This window comes from Aspergillus sydowii (genome assembly GCF_001890705.1).
Source record: "Aspergillus sydowii CBS 593.65 unplaced genomic scaffold ASPSYscaffold_5, whole genome shotgun sequence".
Lineage (NCBI taxonomy): Eukaryota > Fungi > Ascomycota > Eurotiomycetes > Eurotiales > Aspergillaceae > Aspergillus > Aspergillus sydowii.
In genome coordinates, this window is record NW_024467863.1 from 1,572,696 (window position 1) to 1,591,694 (window position 18,999).

Genomic DNA, 18,999 nt, shown 5'->3' on the forward strand with positions numbered 1-18,999 from the left:
GTCGAGGGCCTCGCATTAAACTACAAGTGGAGATACAAAATGCCAACCATGCTGACTATCATACATCAATGAGTCACATTCACCGTTTGCCCTTCTTGCGAGGCGCAACCATCTTGAACGCCGCACTGCTAGTATCCTCCTCTCGGGGTGTGCTAGCAGATCCCTTCTTAGCCACCTCGCTCCATCCTCCACCGTTTGTCTCCGAAAGGGCGCTCGTCGACACCGACTCCACAATGCCCTTATCAGCAAGCTTGCGACGGCGAATAAACTCATCGGCGAATCGTCGGCCATCAAGCGTCTGCGAGTTGGCATACACCGAGTCCGAAATAATTTCCGCCTCTGCGGGGAGAAGCTGTAGCTGCTGGACAAAATCATCAACTAAAAAAAATTAGCTACAGTGCTCAAGAAAAAAATTCCTTTAAGGTCATACCATTAATGTTGCTGTTCAAACCCTTGCCCAGCGTCAGCTTAGCCCACTTGGTAAACTCCTCCATGGCCCGGCTAGGGTTCGAAGGTGCGCTGACAGGGATGGCCCGTGGTGCCGTAGTAACTGTTGCCACTGGTTTGGGTCGGACTGGGGATGATGCGATGGGAACAGGCCCACTGGTAGAGCGCGGGCCGGTAGGTGCTGCAGGAGGTGCCTTGGCCTTGCCGCTGGCACCAACTGTAGTCCATGCACCGGAGCTGGCATTGACTGGAGAGGCAGCTGGCGCTTTGCTGGCCAGGTCCGCATATCGCTTTCCAGCAGAAGAGGGAGCAGGAGCAGGGGAAGTGGCCACAGTATTCTGGGCTGCCTGGGCGGCAGCAGCAGCAGCTGAACGTTGCTTACGAGCCTCTTCTTCCTTCTGAATCTGGGCCAACGTCTTCTTTGTCGCGACAGTTGCAGTTGAGCCCTTGTTATTCCAGACTGAGCCACTCGATGTGGGAGTTGCCGGGGATCCAGCGCTGGCCCAGTTGGCACTCGATGGGAGACCAGGAGCTTGCTGAGCCTGAGCCTGGCTAAGGCGTTCTTGCTCCGCAAGGAGCTGTGCTCGGCGAGCGGCGGCTGCCAACTCTTCTCTCTGTGCTGCATTGCGTGCCTCGGCTTCCTGGATTTCCTTTAGAGACGGCCCCTTTGGCATCTCGTTCACCTCCTTGGCCCATGGAGCAACGGAAGTAGTGGGTGCCTCAACAGGTGTCTGGGTTTGAGAACGCGAGTTGGCAGCAAGAGACTCCGCTACATTCTGGCGGTTACGCTGGGCAGCTGGAGCAGGTAGAGGTGAAACCGAGGGCGGTGGAGGGAAGGGTTGGGGCATGGCGGAGTCACCCTTAGTAGCCCAAGCAACGTCACTGGCGGCTTGTTGCTTCTTCTGCTCCTGTTCTTCCTGCTCCTGGGCGGCCTTTTGGACCTGCTGCGAAAGGGTCAGGACGGGCTCTTCTTGTTCTAGCGACGCAGAGGTTTCCTCGATAGTTGAACTCTGCTCAACACCTTCAGCCGATTGAGAGGGGCCGGTAGCGGGACGAGTTGGCAAGCCTTCGGCAGTTTGTAAGCCAAATTCACCCTCTTGTGCCCTTAGAGCGTGAAACTGACGAAGCCTTTCCTCGCGGGCCTGCTGGTCAAACAAGCTGTCACCGTGGGTGCTGTCAAATTGCTCTTGTTCCTGCTGCAGCCGTGCACGGTCCTGAAGCATGGTTGCTACCTGCGGACTGGGAAATAAATTATCGGGTTGCCGAGCGGCGAGCGACGTTGGGCTACCGAAGGCAAAAGGGTCTGGTCGACTGTTCACGTTCAAACGCTCGAGAAGAGTAGGGAGCTGCTCTTGGCTGCTGTTTAAAAAATCCGTCCCGAGCATCTGGGAGCCAACGTTGGGCAGGGGGTTCGGCCTTATAGAACCTGGAGCATCGAAAAAACCGGAGCCAGACTGCTGCTGCTGCTGCTGTTGCTGCTGCTGTATCGGACCCTGAATAGGAGAAGGTTGAAAACCAATTGGCGATGCGATGCTGCCGAAGCTGGGCTGGCTGTGAAGGCTGTGAGCACTGGAATGGTGTTGAAGTTGAGGTGGGTGAATTCCAGGAACTCCAGGCTGGAATTGGATTTGCTTCATTATAGCCTGTTGCTGAGCAAGATGCTCCTTCTGCCGCGCCATGAGATACTGTTCCTCTTGCTTGCGACGCTCCAAAGCATTCTGTTGCTCAGCCGTCAGGGTGGTGCCAAAGCTTGGGAAACTCCCAGGGAATGGAGGTTGGGCGGAGCCAGAAGGTGCAGGCCCTCCCCATGTAGCTGAGTTCGGCTCGGGTCCATGTGGGACCCCAATCTGTGGCACGAGGAATGGCTCTCGCGAGTTGCCAATGCGTCGCACCAACTGGGCCAGTGGCTCGAACTCTGGGTCCTCTAGTTTCCTGATCTGCAGGTCCGGACTGAAGAAACCAGCCTTGAACCAATCGTGCATTTCCAATCCTGTCCACGGGCCCTGTATGTTTCCTTGCGGATCCCGGTAGATCCAGCGCATCCTATCCGGCATCACCATGGTCCGCTGCTGAGCTGTGGGGACCGAGCCCGCAGTGCTTCCAGCTTGGCTTGTCTGTTGTCCTTCTTGAACGATGGAAGTCGGAATGGAGCCTACAGCAGAAACTGGTGTATGCGAAGTGGATGTGGTCGCAGGAACCGGCTGACCAGAAGTGTCTGCTTGTAGATCTAATTTCGCGTTAGAAATGCTTGTAAATTATATATAGTAAACGAAACTCACCTTGCTGCGTCTCGTCAAGACTGCCCAAATCTTGCCTTTGCTGATCGCCCTGGATTTGTTCCTGCATCGCTTGCGGGAAAAGCGAGCCGAGTTTGCTTGAACGACCGATGCTTCCAGTGCCCGAGATTCCAGCGTGAGGACTAAAGAGTCCGCCTCCTCCCAGAGTCGATAGACTCGGAGACTGAAGGTCAGCCATTGAGCCAAAAATAGGGTCGCCAAAGCCTCCAGCAAAGGTAGACCTCTCCTTGGTCGGAGTGCCAACAGCTCCGCTAGACGGCCATCCAGAGCCACCAAGAGAGGGAAGGCCCCCAAGACTACCCAGGTTGCTGAAACTCCGGTTCCCTGCGACGCTCGAGGTTTGGCTACGGTCGAGAGACGGAAGATCCATCCCAGACCCCACGCGACGGACGGAACCAAAAGCGCTTGAGTCTCGCAGACCACTAAGCCCGGGATGGCTAGTAGTTTGAATGTCAGAGCCGTCGGTGTCCACATCATCCGCTTCCCCCCTCTCGCCATGGTGTGGGCTTTGGTATGGGTTTGTGTTCGTGGGACTGGTAGGTTCACGCCCGTGGAGGTGAGGTGTCGGGTTGCGCGAGTTCTCGTGGCTCTGCATCAATTCACGGAACCCCGGGATGCTAGACGTCATTCCAAAAGCAGAGAATCCAAGCTGGTCTGCTGCCTGCGAAGGAGTACTAACGTCCTGGGAGCCTCCCAGAGCCGCGCTTCCACTACGAGGCTCGTCCGAAAACGGGTTTGTTTCGCTTCGGCCGGCTCGAGTCTTGAACTGCTCACCCCAAGGCGATTGAGATCGCTTTTCAGCTTCACTCTCACCAAGGCGTTCCAGATTACTCAACGACGGTTTCCCCCTGATGGAAGAAACGTCCTCGGAGCTATCCTTTGAGAACAGTCCCTTCAAGCGACTTTCCCCGCGTAAACTGCCAAATCCGGGTTTCTTCTCAGTTGTTGGGGTTTGTGCAGCGCTGGATGAGCTCATATTAAACGCTCCAAAGGCACCCATGGGCGAGAAATTGGCGTTCTGAGAAGCTGATGGCCAAGGAGAGGTCGATCCAGACATTGCCACAGGGTTCGTAGAGCTACGCTTCAAAGAACCGAAGGGCGAAGAAGCCTCCGCCGCCTCTCGGCCTTGGGCTTCTTTTTCTTTCTCTTCCCACTTAGAAACAGACGTAGTGTCACGGAAATCGGTTTTGCGGCGCAAGAGCGACGGAGGCGGGGTTGAAGTATTGGGTTCGTCACGGAAAAAGCGAGAGCCGCCAGTCGTGGGCGACATAGGGTTCGCAACTGATTCCCCTGTTTCCCGGCGTCTGGGACCCGGCCGTGCTGAACTGGGCGACGAGGTATTGTAGGGGTTTGCATTCCCTTGCGAGTAGGATACCGAAGTTCTGCGTCCTGGGCCACCGGCAGCTGCGTTTTCCTTGGAAGCGTTGGTGGGCGGCGGCTTCAGTGGGGAATTGACCGAGACGGTAAATATCTATAGTAGTTAGCACCGAACTTCGGAAGAAGCAATACAAGCCGCAGCTGAGGCCTCAAACAGGGTAGCAAACCTCTTTCTCATCATCGGTCATATCCACCAATCCCAGAGGCTCAACTTCTCCTCCATGGTCCCAACACACCTCAGGTCCAGTTGAATTATCCTTGTGGTCATCCCGCTTCCCCCAAACCCCATTCATCGACGCATTCTCAATGTGAGGGTTCCATTCGGCGACAAAATAATCCGCAACATTTTTAGTTAAAATCCCAGTATCCCGTTGAGCCTTATACATGTCGAGAAGCTGTTCCTTTGAATAACGGGTATCGCTAGACGGCCCGTTGCGTGACACGCTCGAAAGAGTGGAAGACATGTGCGTAGGATAGACACCGCCGGTCGGAGTCGTAGCGGACAGCGGTTCTCGAGTGTGAGAAGGATTTGTGGCAACTGATGGACGACGGAAGGTTTGTGTTGCTCCGTTCATACGAGTGCGTGACCTAGTTCGGAAAAAAAAAAAAAAGGGTAATTAGCGAACAGGAAAGAACAAAATCTCGATAGACAGACAGATTGCTGATTGCAGCAACGGAGAGAGAACGAGAAAACAATGCTGGGTCGCATACCATTCTCCACCGGCGGTTCCATCACCTCTCCTACTCGAGGCATCTTGGATGTTGCCAGCGGCGGCCGAAGCGAAACTCGAAGGGAGTGGCGTCGGCATTATGTCGTAGTTGGTTTGCTAAAGAACGATGGATGAAGATCGAAAGTTGATAGGAGTGAGGAAGAAAGATGCAAATGTCGAGAGTTGGAAGCTATATTAAAGTTAGAACTGCCACGGAGCAATGTGCGGTGTTAGGATGAATCGTTCGACGGACGTGGAAGAGGGAAAGGGCACAGAATCCGCGGCTGGACCAGGGCGGAGGAAGTGGGCAGGACGGGGCAAAACAGCAAGGCGAGGATATCACATACGTGCTCTGGCAGAGTTTCTGACGGCAGATAGCGGGAGGGGTGAGGTCGAAGTCGAGACGAAAGAAGAACGCTAGACGATCCAAGTCGAGAAGAAGATCTGGAGAGGCTCGAAGTTCCTGAGAAAAATGAAGAGGCTGCGGCGAATTAGCTGGGGTCGTGGCATTAGCGTCGGAGGTACTGTCGACGTCACGGCTGTATCTTATACTGCTCGACACTTTGGTCGGCGCAGCCAACCCCCAAATTTTATGAAATTTATTCTGCCACAGAACACACACAAACCATTTTTTTTCGGTAAAGCTCCCTGGAACACTAATCCTCACGACGCCTTTTCACGAGAGCATCGAGGGGGTTTTCAGTTTAATTTTTACCATGGGCTCTTGTTCTTTAGCACCAGGAGCTATAAAACCCAGTACCAAGACTTTGAAGCGAAGTTACATTGGAGCTTCCAGAATCCTGGGAAATGGTGCGTGGTCGTTATCCCCCACCAGACCTAAGTGCCGGTAATGGCACGCGCAAAGACCACTGGTGCTTCAGACACAAACGCCTTCAAGTTCGACGTGTCGCTTTCCAGCGGTACTTGATTTCACAGTTTGCCGCCCAAAATAATAATAATAATAATAATAATTAAAATTAAAATGCGTTCCTGCTGTTAAAAGAAGACAAAGTGAAGATGCATCCAACCAAGTGATTGTTTGCTCTCCGTGAGATCATCCTAATCTTGAGATAAAACCGCTTCGACTAATGCCAGGTTCCCAGCAGATATCTAAGGATGAACACAGCTTGGATTCGGATTACTTGCAAGCATCACTAACAAAACTACCTTGATCTCTGTATCATTCAGAATGATTTCCCTACGAAATCTGGTCAACGCAAACAGACTCGCTGATAGGTGTGATGGTACACAGCATATGTCATTCGCGCTCCCTATATCACAGTGCAATTGAAAGGCAATCTTCAAGGTTCAACCTTCAAACTAATTTGGATCATATACCAGCCCTGTCCAGGGGTCAGTGACCCAGGATTTGCGAGAAACCCCAGAATGCGATTGGCACGCGACCTCCGCAATCCAAGCCCCAGCCCCTCGGTGAACTTCTACACTTGCAGGCTCACAGCCACCTGGGCACTTTCTGGACGCGTCTTGGAACGCCATTTGCTGCACAAATTCAAAACCGGACGCGTCAACGGCGCCTGCGGGCTTCACCCTGCCGATATTCTGCGGTCAGCGTTGCGTTGCAGAAGATCAATGGACACTGGACCATCCATCATAGCATGGGCCGTTGACGTTCGACTCGCAGCAAGGATCACCCTGCCATCCCTTACGGGAGAACACATGCAGCACTCAAGGTCCAAGTCAATTCTTCTCGAACAGCAACCGGGTTGTCAGGCTCCCAGGCCCAGTCAACATTATGGGATCATTGACGCAGCATCCAGCTGATGCCTAGCCATCACTGGACAAAGTTTGGCCGCTTTGGCGGGAAACCACGGTTCTTATCTTTGGCTCCTCTCTTTCTGATGGATAATCGCTCTGTCAGGCACAGTTGCTTTCACGCTTGAGGCACGTATCAGAAAGTCTCTCCTTGTTGTCGCACAGAATTAGTGCCGAAGATTTTAGATGTTGCCCTTCTTTGTTTGTTGTACGTAGTACGGACTTTGGGAGCATGGGATACGGGCAAGGATACAGCCTTTCGACGGATCTAACCCAAACGAAATAAATACCTGACGAGGTCGAAAGACGCAGTCAAACCAACAGAGAACTTGATCAGTCTCATACAGTATCCCACCTGGTTGAGCGGGCTAACAAATTCCTGCTCTCCTTCCTCCCAGTCAAGTCCTCCCTCTCATCAACAACCATGCCCTTTCTTTTCTGCTCTGCGAAAGTGCACGCGGGCAGGGAGATTCCATACTCGTGGTACTGGAGCGGCAAACCTCTTTGCGAAGGCCATAAGCGTGGAGAATACATCTGTCAGGTGCGCACCGACGTCTGCGGTCCCGCACCACCCAGCTACTACTCCGACCATCGGCATAGCTATCGCGAACGCAAGAACCATTGTCAGCGCGTATACAATAGCTGCGAACCGCCGCGATACCAATGTCCGCCAACACGATGTTATCACCCGCCGGGGCATTCGGGATGGTGTCAACAAGAGAGATATTATAAGTCCCAGCGTTGCTGTTCGGGATTTTAGTATGGGACGTTAATTTTTCCTTTCATTTCCTTTTTCTTTTTCTCTCTCAGCCGATGCATGTTGCGCCAATGAGTGTGTCTTGATGTTGTGGTGTCTTCTGTATATTTTGGCGAATGGTGGAAGAGACAGTTGGACCGAGGCAGTTATGTCTCAACTCGCAACACGTCAATTGCATAAAGAGTATCGGCTAGGGCGAATAATTGCATCATTCCGCTTCAAAATTACATAGTGAATTGCAGAACTGCCCATTTCGCTTGTTGTCTCTAGTTTGCCATCTTCTTGTGATATGTATCGAGGCTCCGGACAGCCTCGGCTATCGATAACGCTCCTCTATCCCCGCACGTCGTCCTTTTCTGATGATGTGATAGAATTTCCACCGAATACTTCTTCAACAATTGGAATCTGACATCTTCATCTCCGCCGTATTGAACAACTGCGGGTATAGGAAATTACCAAATCTTCTATTATCACCATGTCGAAAGCAATCTTTCTCGGCAAAGCTGAAGGCAAGCCAGGGCAGGTCTACTATCCGCTCTCCCTGCAGACCTTACCCCAACCCTCCCCGCAGGGCACCGAGCTGTTGATCAAATTGTCCGCAGCAGCCCTCAATCATCGCGATGTATTCCTGCGGCAGCATCTCTACCCGGGTCTAACCTTCGACGTACCCATGGGTGCAGATGGAGTTGGAACTGTCGTGGGCGCAGGCTCCGGCGTGGCAAACCCAGGGCGATGGCAAGGAAAGCGAGTTATTCTGAATCCAGGAATCGGCTGGAAGGATTCAATCGAGGGTCCCGAGGACCCGACAGGCTATAAAATCATGGGAGGGACGAAGCTTTACAATAAGGGCACATTGCAGGATTATATCACGATTGAAGAGTCGGAGGTTGAAGAGGCCCCTGAGCACCTATCAGATGCTGAAGCAGCCGCCTTGCCTCTTGCAGGGCTGACAGGATGGAGAGCTCTAGTCGCTAAAGCGGGGGAGCACAACACTGGCAAGGGTTCTGCGGTTTTAATCACAGGTATCGGCGGAGGTGTCGCGCTCTTTGCCCTGCTTTTTGCTGTCGCGCGAGGAGCAGATGTATACGTGACAAGCTCAAGCGAGGATAAAATTCGAAAATCCATCGAACTCGGTGCAAAGGGAGGCGTGAACTACAAGGAGAGTGGGTGGGAAAAGAAGTTGCTAGGCTTACTCCCCAAAGGAAAGAAGAACTTCGATGCAATTATTGATGGAGCCGGCGGCGACTCCGTCGAGAAGTCGGTGCGATTGCTCAAGGTACGATCTAAGCAAGGTTCCAATGTTGGCCCATATTCTCTGTGAAGCTAACTCTTCGTAGGCTGGTGGTGTCCTCTCCATCTATGGAATGACAGTATCCCCCAAGATGCCATTTGTGATGCCGGCGGTTTTGAAGAACATTGACGTACGCGGTTCTACAATGGGTTCCCGGAAAGAGTTCAAGGATATGGTCAACTTTGTCAGCACGCACAAAGTCCACCCTATTGTATCACGCGTTATTCAAACTGAGCTAAGCGATGTTGCGGCCCTCGATGGACTATTCCAAGACATGAAGGATAGCAAGCAGTTCGGGAAGCTGGTCATAGAATTCGGGAAGTCTTCAGGAAGTAAGCTTTAGACAAGGACGTCTGGATGGAAACGTGTTTATGGCCTGTATATGCACAGCAAAATAAGTCAGCTTTGATTGCCTGATGCGAGGAAGTTGAAAATGAAGTTTGAATGACTTGCTCTTTCCCAAGCCTGACCATCATGGGTGACTCGCCCTTTCCTTACCAGCGTAGGTTTCCAATATCACCCACGATGGAGTATCCGAGGGCTCTGTCGGGCCCAAGAATTCATCTTTCTAAGGTAGTTATTCCCTTATTTTATCGAAGTCCACTCATTGCTTCGTTGTCGAGACCACAGCCTTCCCGTCGCTTTTGGGGTCGTCGTCATGGGTACCGACATTGTGCAGAGATACGGCCCCGGAATGTCCTTCTATCGCTCGCAGATAAAGCCGAGTCGACCAAAGATAAGACCAGAAGATGCTGCCCTCAAGGTTTGTGGATCTTGAATTGATATATGGTCGCGGGGCCAATTTGCCTGCTGGCTGAACAAATTTTCCAGGCCAAGCTGACGTACTTTCCTATCAGGAGTATTGTGCGGCTTTGAGGGAATTAACGATCACGAATAAACTGCTTGAGAACAAGGTGAAGCAACTTTGTTCGGAGAGTGTTCGACTCAACCTTGATGTATCGATTGTTAAGCAGTATATGAGTACTGTCCACGGCGAACTTCTTGTGACATGGCAGGCAGACACCCTCACCCGACTAGTTGAAGTTATTTACGAGAGACACGGTTGGAGAATGCCAGGAGAAATACTCGTCGGTGACCACGATAACCTGGATCGAGATACGCTTTCGAAGGTCTATGTGATGGCAGCAAAGAAAATTAAGAAGGAGACTGTCACCAAAAAAGCAGTTGGCCTCTCAGAGCCGTACTATCTTGCGCTGCAGCGGTTCGACAAGGTAGGTATCCTCCTCCACACCAAAGTCACCCATTTGACTGGCCCACACTCTAATGCGAGAAGGTTGTGCATTTGCGTAGCACGAGTCCCTTTCGAACAGAATCCAATTTTGCCCGATGGCTGATGTCAGAAAAGTCAAACCGGCCAGGAATGTACTGTTTCTGGGCGAAGCTGTTTCCTGTATGCTATAGTCGGGCCGTCCAGGAGAGCTCTCTCATGTTTTGAAGCAGCCAGCCACATTCAGGGATGTGTATGCGAGCGGGAAAGCGTGGAGAATCCGTGAGAGTCTCTCTTTGGAGGGGATGAGTACGAGGTGAGACATTACAGGAACAGACGAATGGTTTCGTGAGACACTCTCCACGGCGGTGGCTCGAGCGAATGTGCGGTCACCGGACTATTCCTAACAAAGAATTGGCGGTCACTGATTTCATATTTTTCTCGTTCAGTCTGCTGTATAAGGGGATGATCTGGTGATGATGCTGTGTCTTGACTGGCCAAGTTTCTCTTATTTTTGGTGCGCCGGCGACTTGACTGAGCAACGACTTGGCTTGACCCTATCACCATGAAGAGTTGGATGGAGCTTGTAACAAGCCAAATTTACGTCAATTTTTGAGGGGGATCCTTCACCAAGGGTCAAGATTTTTGTTGGGATGGTGTTGTGAGTTATCCCCAATAGAATGTATATACAGTCATTAGGTAGGCCTGCGGAGGATGCAAAGCACACTGACCACAAATCAATCAGAGTTCAACTTATCCGTGCTCACCGGACAGTATTATTTTTAAGTACCGAGCCCACAGAGACCGTTGACAGCCAAAGTACACCCGTTAATCGATGAGAAAGTCATCCGTTAGCCGGGTAGATACAGATGTCGTCCACGCTCTCCCCACCATTAAAACCCACCACACCAAGGCAAACAATAAGCACACTATCTCAATTAGAAATTGCATTTCCCTAATAATACCTGCTAGTTTACATCTAACGGCGTCGCCGAATGTGGGGAGAGCAAAAAAAAGTCCCGGACTTGCAGCTTGTGCTGCTCATCAAAGTTGCCTCTAATATAAGTTCAACTCCGCTCCATCCCTACTAAGAATATAGACCGTGAATCCGGAATCTCCATCATTCAGCTGTCCGCCAAAACGCCACACCTGCTTTACATGACCCCAATAGTATCATGATCGCCAGTAGGAGTTCATTCCGGTAAGAGAACCCGTGCCGGCACGTCTTCCGCTAGCTACAATCGACAGCTAAACTCAGTAAACCTGACGTCTCTGTTGTGGCCCTTCAACATCGTTGGAGACCTTCTGCCCTGTGCTTTTGTTTGACACTTCGGGAATGATGCCTACGTCATCGCTTTCTTCCATAGTCCCTTCTGCTAGTGCCAGCCCCAGTAAGCCCTGCAGCTCAAGTGGCCCTTGGGGAACCGGTAGACAATACACTAATGTAGATGCCCACACGCACGTTCTGGGTAGCTAATTAACCGAAACCGGTTAATGGGTTTGCAATAATAATGTCCGCGAGTTGCCTGATGACATACTGGAAATTGGGATAAGATAAAATTGGGCAATGATAGCGTCGAAAAAAAGAAAACCCCGCCAGCATGAATATTGGTGATGAAATAATAGTAATGACTACTTAACTTATGGATCGCAGTCGTGGTAAGTGGGCATTGGCATTGGACACGGGAACTAAGTGCCACCAAGTTGAGACGTTCTTCCAGGTTACCTAAACTCCAATATTATGGATTTCTTTTTTTTTTTTTTTTTTTTGGTCTTTCCTTCCAGATTTTTTGTCTCGGAATTTTTTACCATCTCAGACACTGCTTTATTTTTCTGAGCTAGACGGGAATTCGTAGACCGAAGCTGAAGAGAGTCATCGATGTGACTGAACTGATCAGATAAAAGTCGTGTGGATTGGGAAGATTAGCCCTCCCAAGTCACAAGTTCTAGTTCCTATAAATAACTTGTTGCAAAGCATTGGTTTATAATAGAGTATCACCAGGAACACCGGTTCTTACATCTGAGGAGTGTTTTACCAATGCCCCTGTATGGAGCGAGTTATTCTTGGACCCGTGGATGTTGGGATCTTACGCGGGACAACTACAAGGGTACAGTAATGAGATTTCGACATCGCTGGATCCCACTCAGCTGAGGGCTTCACTTCTGGTCCCTTTCAACAGGAGTCTAGGATCAACCAAGGAACCCAAGTTCCGTGTTTCACACGGCTGGTGAGACAAATGGTGTTTGACGAACCCGATCTGAGTCTATTAAGGTTTCGACTAGGGTGTAAAAGCCCTGATCATCATCGCGTCAATTGAGAGGCACTGGAAGGAGAGTAAAAAAAAAATAAAATAAAATAAAATAAAATAAAATTGTCTACAAGAATATGCAATATGCGGTAAATCAACTCCGGTCGACGGAACCCGGTGTTTTGAGTATAGATGGTAGAGAGCTCTAGGCAATTTAAACCAGCAAATTTGGACTCGAGACGCAGAGGGCAAATTGCAAAGTAGCACCACACTAATTTCGCATGCTGAAACTGACCATCAAGGCAGGGGGCTGGTTTACAGGTATGTAGACTACTGGTACCGAGTATTCTCTGCACGGGTACACTAATGGTTGCAGAGTGTGGATGGCGTTAATGCTGGGGTGCCGCGGACGTACGCACAGAGGATCAATGGCTGAACTTCGGAAATCTGATCGACAAGGAGAGATTATCATGCCAGGGACTCAAGGGAGTCAAAACGTGCCGGTCCGATGGATCCTCGGAACTGCAGAAGGAATTGGCATTTCCCGCGTGCGAAGTTGGATTGTAGTTGTGTTGCGGGTATGCCGGCCTTGCATCAGACAACAACCGGCGATCAATGGGGGATGATGCCGCGCCATGGTTCAACTCTCGTGGAAAGCATTGTTAGTTAGTCGTTCATTGTTGTGCCTTACATCTCTTCCCCTGCAGGATGTGAGGGATAGAGAATGCGTTGGAGATGGGCAGTGCTGTGCTCCGGTGTAATCATAATGCAAGGTTCAACCTGCAGCTCTCCCTCTTCCTCATGTCGATCAAGCCAAGAAACAAACCGGGCCACTGTTTTGACGCTGAATGCTCGATGATAACTGGCTGGTCTGGCGGGCCACGGGACGCTTATTTTGGAGCTTGCGAGCCTGTCAGGAAGCGTTGTCAGCTGCAACTGCAAGATTGTGGATGGTGGGAGGCTGAGCGAGGGATCGTCCTTGACCTTGCGAAGAACAGTGCTTGCTCTTTGCTTGGAGATTATCGAGGTTACATGGCTGCGGCTGACGGAGGTTTATGTTTGTCGAAGATCCTGAGGCAGTGATGTGTAACCTTAAGGTAACCTCACTGACTCGCCTTCAAGGCCGTGAATTTCTCTCTTGGCCATACATTTGCTCAAGTCCATCCATCTCGTTGGGATAATCGACCATTATTCGAGGGAGGATGTGTGACTGGGCCAATGGTGATGTTATTTTTAGTCTCCTACATGTCCCGTCTGGATTAGTTTACTCCGCAGTGTACGGAGTATTCGCTGCTCAGCCGGTCTGCACCCGGGAGAAATGTTTTGGAGTTCTCGGCCTCTCCAACTCGAAGAATTGTCGACGTTGACAAGCACTCCCAAAGTCTCAATTATCCGATTCCTCGGTGGGGTCGTTCTCCGAACTTCCGAGTCCCGGGTGACTATCTAAGATTGACCGGTGGAACAGTTGAAGAGTGGCTGAAGATCAGCGAAACCCACCATACTTTTTTTTTTTTTTGTGCGGCTTCGTGCCGTGCTCCGCATGTATTTTTAAGGCATGATCCCCGAATTTGCTGTGGCGGTGCGTTGAAGGTGAATTGGATAGGTGAACAGGGCCGAGGATTCGCCGACATGGGAGTCAGGGTTCTGAACTAGTGACCAGGTTGTTGTGGCTTTGCTTGATCCTGCCATTCAAGAGTCTCGGGAACCGGTTTTGGTTGTGAGAAGAGTTACAGAGCAGTCAATAGTCAATTCCCAGTAGTGATAAAGCTGATGCACTTATCTGGCGACAGGTACAAGGTAAGCGAATACGGAGTCCTTCACTTGGAATGTTTGGCCGAGGTTAGCCGTCTGTACGCACTTCGTATACCGTATTGAAACGACGGAAAGAAAATTGAATCCTTCTGCCTGTTCGGGGTCCTGGCCCCCTCAGCTTATCGCTGGCAGACACTACTGCTGCTCGTCGGCTCGACGCTCGTTCGTCCCCTGTTTTTCGTGTGATGCCATCGGTCTGCCAGCCGATTCGGGGTAAACGAGGCCAAGTCATTCCAAACTCCCAGTCCATCATGAGCGATGCGGTATTGCGGATCAAGTTGGGCCCACTTTGTGATAACTTTATACAGTGTTGTTGACAGGTTCTTTGGTCATCATCTTCCGCCTTTTTTGGCCACTGAACGAAACGGTTCCTCTTGGTCTGTGGCTTGCTTTCAGATAACCGGTACTCTGTACTCTTTTTCCAATCATAAAGCCGGAGCATGCTCGAATCACGAGGAAGTGAGGTAGGGGAAACTCGTATTCATTATGCGTTAGGTGTAAATGCCATCCTCGGATAGACTGCTAGCCTCTGATGAAGACGAAAGGCTAAGAGGAGATCCTCACTTCCTCATCCGTCGGAGCTAGGACTAATTCTTACTGGACTGAGGATTGGGCAACATGGGCCATCCAAAATATCAACCTTCTTTTCACGAGAGTTTTCCCGCTACGGATAGATGATGAGATTCTTCCTTCGGGAGCGATGGAGATTATGTCGTCACTTCCTCGTTGCCGAGGCCTTCGTTTATTTGGCCTGGCTCCAACAGACATGGGGAACAATGTACCACTATATCCGTACCACAGGGCGACTTCCTCGTATTTGCCTTCATGAATTTTGCAGCTCCTAAAAACAGGTCACAGCTGATTCTACAGCCTTTGTCTCATGTTGACAACATTGTGGGAACATCCATCAATTATTCAATGTGGCGGCCTCATCGATGGATTCCGAATTACTATGCGCCATAATTTCAAACGTGCGGTTTTGGGATGCATGTAGGCTCATCCCTCCGGTGTTAATTAACAATTGCATTATTGACTGCTGTGGGGATGAACGACTCGGACACTTCTGCCCGTGCTTCTGCCCTTGGGTGAAGAGCTAACAACATGACGGACCCTTGGGTGGATGCAGAACATTGCATAACGAATAACGATGGCTCTCAAGCCTTTCGGATCGAGGTGACATTTGGTCAGGAGACGCAGTTTAGCAATTCAGCCGATTTCTCCCAGCAACTTGAAGCCTGTCAGCCCACCAGCTATACGGTAACAATGCAGCGTGACTTCGGTAACGGTACTACCAGACCTCAGGTACCACCTTGACCGGGGTCACTCACGTGCCGTTATCTGGGCGAATAAGAGCACCCGAGAACCAGACAGCGGATTTGAGGGATAACTGAGTGCACCAGTCATTGGTGTCCCAGTGGATGGTCTCCACATTCTACCATCTTGTCTCCAATAAGATCGCCTCGTCCTTGCATCGCGTGGGAGCCAAATGCAAGGTTTGCTATGTTTAGCATCTTAGATCCCCCGCTAAGCGGCCGCCGTCTCGATCTGGTGTGGGAGTCCCTTGGGTGCTTTCGTCGGAAAACTCGGGAGGACGAGGTGAGGAAGGGACTTCCCATTCTGATTGGTAAGACGGGCTGCTTCTTTTACTGGAGAAACTTGGAGCCTAACCACATCCGTACGCAATCCGCGCAGCCCTTCAGAGCTTCGCGGAGGTCCGCCAGAGTTGGATGGTTGGTGCATGAGAACGGCGGGGGCCAACCAGCCAACAGCTCAAACGGGCTTTTTGAATTTTGATGGTATTGGTGCAGGTCACCGCCACAGCGTGGATGAACAGGGATTTGGCATCCAAGCGATTCAGACGGTGCTCCACGGGCAACAGGATTATTGTCTTAATTGGCTGGTGGATTCACAGGCTCGTGTTTGGTTGTCACAGCTCAGCCCAAAGCTTTTTTGCTCAAAGGATTTCGGCAGAGGACTTCATCCTTGAAGCCGGGCAGGGCTTTGCGGGATTGCGGTTGGCTGCTCAAAATGTATTTGGTGGGGTGTTTTCTTTTGGTTTCGGGGCTTGGAAGTTGGAAGGATTATTATTGAAGTCTCCTCGGAGACTGGTCCCTCGAAGTTTCGCAGAAGTTCGAGTGCTAACCCAAATTGTCAGCTGTAGCCCCCCTGGGTACCTATGGATTGCTCCGTCGGGATCGCTGACCTCCACTAGCACCACGCGAGGGGAAGAATATGGAACGGACGGGGGTGTATCTGGTTTTATCGTCCCTGAGATGGGCCGGAGATAGCCTGAACAGGAAAGAAGCCGTTGCTCAACTTTGGTCAAGAAACTGGATGGGGGAGGCGGTTTCAGGATTGCACCTGGCGATGCGAAGAAATCTCCCCAAAGGGAAAGGGGCAGCACGGTGGGGCCAACTAAGAATAAAATTCTACGATCGGTTCAAGTTTCCAGCGTCCCGAGGTCCTCTCAAGCCCTGGCTGCTGGTGCAGGCTGGGACAATCAAGATATGTTCAAAATCCTACAGATAATAATTCCGCAGGTGACTCTGGATAGAGGGCAATTGGCACGACGACTCAAAGATCTATCCTCATTCCGCCCTCTTTTTTTTTTTTTTTTTGGCACCTCCCAGAACCCTAAGGTAGAAGAGTAGAGGTTCGAGGGTGCGACAACTACTAGTAGAGTCCCCGACCGTAACCCGCGGGGCCCCCATCGTCCATGATATCATCCCGCGATAGAGTCGACTAGAAAGGAAAAGGAAGGAAAGAGGAGGAGACCGGCCGCAAGAGAATGGATGGGAGGGAGGGAATTGAAAGTGAAACTCGACCTTTTTTTTTTTTTTAGGAGCTCGTCTACCTGTACTCTTCTGGGGAAACTTAGTAGTGACAAGGGCCCTTGAAGGAGTTAGGCTGGACTTAGTACACGCTGTTTCCACCTATACCTCATAAATACGGGGTAGACTAAACATTAACACCGCAACCTCAGAGACTGACAGCACAGATCCAGTGAGCTGGGAGAATCTACGGACCCAGGGTCGCAGTGTAGCGGCCCAAAGGAGCATGCGTTTCCAGCTGCTGTCTCTGATATGGCCATGTTAATAATAGTGATCTCGCATTCCGCGTTTCTGAGTGGTTTATTTCTGTTTCTTCAGAGGGTCCACTGTGGTAGGGCGGCGTGGACCGCCTAAACAAGTGTTTAGTAACTTAAGTTGTGAGCTGTGAAGTGTGAACTGCCAGATATTCGCTCCTAGTCTCTTCGCGGCTTAGCTCCAGTAATCAGTCCCCGTCTAAGAATAAACCTGGCGATTTTATAGGCAATGCTCATATTATCCCGACTTGGTCAAACGCCCATACACCCTCCACTCGTGACCTCACCACCGTTAATGGATCCCGGGTCGGAAACGGATGAGAAAAAGAAAGAAAAAGAAAGAAAGAAAAAGGGTTGAGGACGAGCGCCGCAACCTCGGAACCCGCGATTTCGTTTCGTGGGAACAGTGCTGCTGCTCTGCCATGGTTGAAGACAACCGCCTGTCATTCGCTCAGATCGGAAAAGCAGTAAATAAATAAGAATTATCAAAATTAGCACTATAATAATAAGCAGGAATAAATATAAAATACCCTATCTGATGCATATGTCGAGTCGTGTATTATAGTACGCCCGTTAATCCCTCGAGTCACGGCCTCACATCTTCGAGTCCCCGCCACCCTCCGGCCAGTGCTGCTTCTCTGACCACGCTTAGTGCGAAAAAAGGATTCATAATTATATCCTCTCTCGTCCTCCGTCACCTTGCCTATTCTTTTTCCTTTTCCTTTCTTATCCATCAGCCTTCTGAGGTACCTCACTCGCTTTGGTCACCTTAAATCCTTCTCCTCCTCCATCTCGACCCTTCTACCTCTCCTCACATTTCCCTCCTCACCCCTCCCATAACTCCCCTGTTATGGCATCATAAGAACACGCCCAATATCCTCCTCGTTTTTTTATTCATTCGCTTACATTCGCTCGCTATCACACTCGCTTGGTTTGGCATCGAAGTAATCTTACATTCGCTACGTTGGTGTTGATCTAAGAAGACGTCCGATAAATCAACTTTAGACCTTTGAGAAACAACTTGGAACCCGTCTCACAAGGGCTACTGGACAAAGATCTCACCTCAATACTCTAATATCTAATTACCAATATCAACGCGCTCGTTCGTCGTTGGACCGCTCGCTATTGTTTGTACTCACGGCTTACCCGTGACGCTTTCCCCACGTCTTCTCCGACTACTGCCCTGTACCTGTCGAGGAACAAGCAGACAATCAATCCACTTTCGTCTCGAGGGCTCCCCTGCCTCGTACGAAACACGTCTGTGCCGACCGACAGCCAGCACCTTCTGTTGGAGCGGACCACTCAGAGCTCCGCGTTTGTTTTCGTCTCAAGCTCGGCCCAGCTCTATAGCAACACCGTTTGTTCCGTCGACGGTGCAACTGAAACAATCGCCCAAATCGCGCTTCTCATTTCCACAAGAGCCTTCTATTCGCTATCAGCTCGCCCATCAAGATTTCAACTGGCTCAGTTTTCTTCGGAAGAGTGGAGCTCGCACTGGTCCATCTCCAGTCCTGTATCCGTTTTCGTGGAGTCTTGTCTCGGTTGAGGACACCGCAGAATACAGAATATAGCAAAAGATCTCACGCCTGAGCCCTTTTGGTCTGTTAAGGTTGGTGAGCCAAGTCCCCTTCAGGTCGCCACTGGCCGTTGTGCCTTGCATTTACACTTCCTCGTACCTCCTTTCATTTTACCCTCCTTGCTTCGTCCAGGTAGTGCCTTGAAAGAAAGGGACCTCGAGCAAAATTAGGGCCGATAGTGATTTTCAGTCAATTTCATTTCCCCCTGTGATGTTCGTCATTTAGGTTTTGATCTTGATTGTTGACGTTGTTTTGATTGCAGTGTCTTGTCAGTCGCTTCCTGATCGTGAGAATTTTGCATATTAGCACTCTGCAACTCCCAGTTACAGACTTGATCTTCTACCGTCTCTTTGGTAAGTCCTACTAGTGCATGCAGCGGCCCGATTTATTACCTCC

The 18,999-nt window shown here is 50.7% G+C and overlaps 3 protein-coding genes across 3 annotated transcripts; 2 read left to right on the forward strand and 1 right to left on the reverse strand.

The window, feature by feature from the left end:
* Nucleotides 1–79: 79 nt before the first annotated feature.
* Nucleotides 80–4,930, reverse strand: ASPSYDRAFT_58186 (uncharacterized protein; the record flags this gene model as incomplete). The annotated part of the gene is made up of 5 exons (XM_040849491.1): nucleotides 80–378; nucleotides 431–2,674; nucleotides 2,727–4,215; nucleotides 4,289–4,709; nucleotides 4,833–4,930. The coding sequence occupies 5 exons, from the start codon at nucleotides 4,928–4,930 to the stop codon at nucleotides 80–82; spliced, it is 4,551 nt and encodes a 1,516-aa protein (XP_040702803.1).
* Nucleotides 4,931–7,598: 2,668 nt separating this feature from the next.
* Nucleotides 7,599–9,115, forward strand: ASPSYDRAFT_45420 (putative alcohol dehydrogenase). Its single transcript, XM_040847037.1, has 2 exons — nucleotides 7,599–8,637; nucleotides 8,699–9,115. Exons 1-2 carry the CDS (start codon nucleotides 7,837–7,839, stop codon nucleotides 8,993–8,995), a joined length of 1,098 nt encoding a protein of 365 aa, XP_040702804.1. The 5' UTR covers nucleotides 7,599–7,836; the 3' UTR covers nucleotides 8,996–9,115.
* Nucleotides 9,116–9,310: 195 nt separating this feature from the next.
* Nucleotides 9,311–12,565, forward strand: ASPSYDRAFT_89721 (uncharacterized protein; the record flags this gene model as incomplete). The annotated part of the gene is made up of 4 exons (XM_040852208.1): nucleotides 9,311–9,415; nucleotides 9,510–9,884; nucleotides 12,436–12,450; nucleotides 12,506–12,565. The coding sequence occupies 4 exons, from the start codon at nucleotides 9,311–9,313 to the stop codon at nucleotides 12,563–12,565; spliced, it is 555 nt and encodes a 184-aa protein (XP_040702805.1).
* Between the last annotated feature and the right edge of the window lie 6,434 nt (nucleotides 12,566–18,999).

Bases quoted from the DNA above. Each gene is read 5' to 3' on its own strand.
- ASPSYDRAFT_45420 (XM_040847037.1), top strand. From the start codon at position 7,837: ATGTCGAAAGCAATCTTTCTCGGCAAAGCTGAAGGCAAGCCAGGGCAG. The intron at 8,638-8,698 runs GTACGATCTAAG...AACTCTTCGTAG, and splicing joins AGTCGGTGCGATTGCTCAAG to GCTGGTGGTGTCCTCTCCAT.